Consider the following 2,500-nt stretch of genomic DNA (forward strand, 5'->3'; position numbering starts at 1 on the left):
TTTCTGGGTCGATATTCTCCATGTTCCTGCAAGTTTATTCACAGTCAGTCAAGAACACTAGAACCCTGAATCCACCCATGGCGCCACTACGCCGGACAAACCAGACCTGAGCACAAAGCCCATGGGGGTGAGGACAGCAGGACGGCAGCCAGCGGCGCGTTAGAGTGGAACCTACTACTCAGAGTTTTTACTGTCCGTCATCGTCCAAAGAAAAACTGTGGAGCCAAAAGTTTCACATAAAATCCACAAGCAGAATATGATACATCGCAGCCGTCGGAACAAAACCTCGTATCTCCATAAGTTGAAAACGCCTGTGGTGCTATATATTGTGCATAAATTTCATGACAAAAGGACCAACAGAAATGACCCAGATTTGCTTGGAGAGACGTCTGGTTCCATAGACTTACATTAACAGTAAAGTAGGTTTTTCCCTTCTCCTGTAAAGTGACCGTTTTGGAGATACGAGGTTTTGTTTTGACAACAGCGACATGCTACTGTATATGTACATTATCATATATGGATTTCTCTTATATATCAAACTTTTATTTGTCTCATATAGGCAGATATGTGACATGCGTTGTATGGCCAAAAGTATGTGGACACCTGACCATCATATTTTTAAATAATTGGTGATGATGGTGAGATTTCCGGGGCTTTATGATGGATCGTCTTCTAAAGGGCTGTACTGTAACTGACAGGTTGTGAGGTCAGAGATTTGACGGCAGGTGGTCCGTATGATCTTTGACGGTTCCTTGCCTGCAGATGATGATGAAGAATTTGATGAGCAGCAGTGGGTGTGGGGCGGTGTTGTTCTGGTTCTGGCCGGACAGATGGAGGACGCTGTGCCAGAGCTGAGTGCTGAGGAACACCAGCGTTTCCCGGGGCAGCAGGGGCACCTCCGTATTATGGTCCTCCAGACTGGACAGAGAGAGAGAGAGAGAAATATTAGAGAGGCCATATCAATGTACATACATACCCACACATATCACTGTTGTTGGAATGGAGGAGGAAAAAACCTACTTCACTTTTAATGGAAGTCAATGGAACCAGAATTTTTTCCTTCTACTGTAAAAATGACTACTTTGGAGTTTGGACACACACACACACACACACACACACACACACACACACACACACACAAACACACACAAACATACACACACGCGCGCACACACATACACACTCACCAGCCACTTTATTAGGTACCCTGCTAGTAAAAGGCTGGACCCCCTTTTGCCTTCAGAACTGTCTTAATTCTTCATGACAGACTTTCAACAAGGTGTTGGAAACGTTCCTCAGAGATTCTGGTTGGTTATTTGAGTTCCTGTTGTCTTTCTATCATCTGGAACCAGTCTGTCCGTTCTCCTCTGACCTTTCACATCAACAAGGTATTTTCGTCCACACAACTGACCGCTCACTGGATGTTTCCTCTTTTTCGGACCGTTCTCTGTAAACCCTAGAGATGGTTGAGTGTGAAAATCCCAGTAGATCAGCAGTTTCTGAAATACTCAGACCAGCCCGTCTGGCACCAACAACCACGCCACGTTCAAAGCCCCTTAAATCCCCTTTCTTCCCCGTTCTGATGCTCGGTCTGCACTTCAGCAAGTCGTCTTGACCACCTCTACAGGCCTAAATGCAGTGAGCTGCGGCCGCGTGATTGGCTGATTAGCTATTTGTGTTAACAAGTGTCTGAACAGTACCTAATAAAGTGGCCGGTGAGTGTATATCTATATATATATATATATATATATATATATATAAATAAAATACATTCTAATGTAATTTACAGTAACAAGGTTTCATTCCAGGTGATTTTGGAGCATTTCTATTGGCCAATTTATCATGAAATTGTCACACAATGTGAACAACTCAAACGAACTCTAATAATAATAATAATAATAATAATAATAATAATAATAATAATAATAATAATAATGGTATTGTTTAGATTTGCATTTAGCAGGAGAGCATCAACAGGATTAAAACATTCTCAGGCCACTTTCATTTGAATTTACAGTTAGATAAATAACTATACAGATACATAGATAGCTATTGGTATTAATTATTAATACGTCTTGATAGGTACATAGGTCCATAAATCCATAACTAATGAAGACGATGATCAGACAGATCAATTCAGACAGAGAGATACTGAACCAGCCAGTGAGACACAGTTACTCTACCAACCCCTGACGGTGCAAAGACATGAAAATATCACAAATCAGCCCCTTTAATACGAGCAGCAGTGCAGCATCACACGAAAACATTGAATAATTTATAGTAGTTACTGAAAATTGCTAAATATTTTTAGTATATACTGAATAATACAAATATAATACAGCAGCTGGTTAATAATTCACAGAAAACACTGAGAGTTCAGAGTAGGTGCTACTCTGTAGTGGACACTAGATACTAGATTCATAGCAGAAACTAATTTATTCATAGAAAATAGTGAATAATTCATATTGGAGAGTGAATATGAATATGGCAGTCCGAGCTG

At 40.8% G+C, this 2,500-nt stretch overlaps 1 protein-coding gene across 4 annotated transcripts in view; it reads right to left on the reverse strand.

The window, feature by feature from the left end:
* nbeal2 (neurobeachin-like 2) overlaps positions 1–2,500 on the reverse strand; it is a 120,677-nt gene that overhangs the window by 80,364 nt on the left and 37,813 nt on the right. For all 4 annotated transcript variants that reach the window (XM_037537130.1, XM_037537128.1, XM_037537127.1 and 1 more), the window contains exons 3-4: positions 757–918; positions 1–26 (exon numbers count right to left, since the gene is read on the reverse strand). The exon at positions 1–26 is cut by the window's left edge and continues 56 nt beyond it. In XM_037537130.1, coding sequence (XP_037393027.1) covers positions 1–26; positions 757–918 — 188 coding nt within the window. The remainder of the gene's footprint in view (positions 27–756; positions 919–2,500) is intronic.

Source organism: Pygocentrus nattereri, chromosome 3 (genome assembly GCF_015220715.1).
Source record: "Pygocentrus nattereri isolate fPygNat1 chromosome 3, fPygNat1.pri, whole genome shotgun sequence".
In the NCBI taxonomy this organism is placed as follows: Eukaryota; Metazoa; Chordata; class Actinopteri; order Characiformes; family Serrasalmidae; genus Pygocentrus; species Pygocentrus nattereri.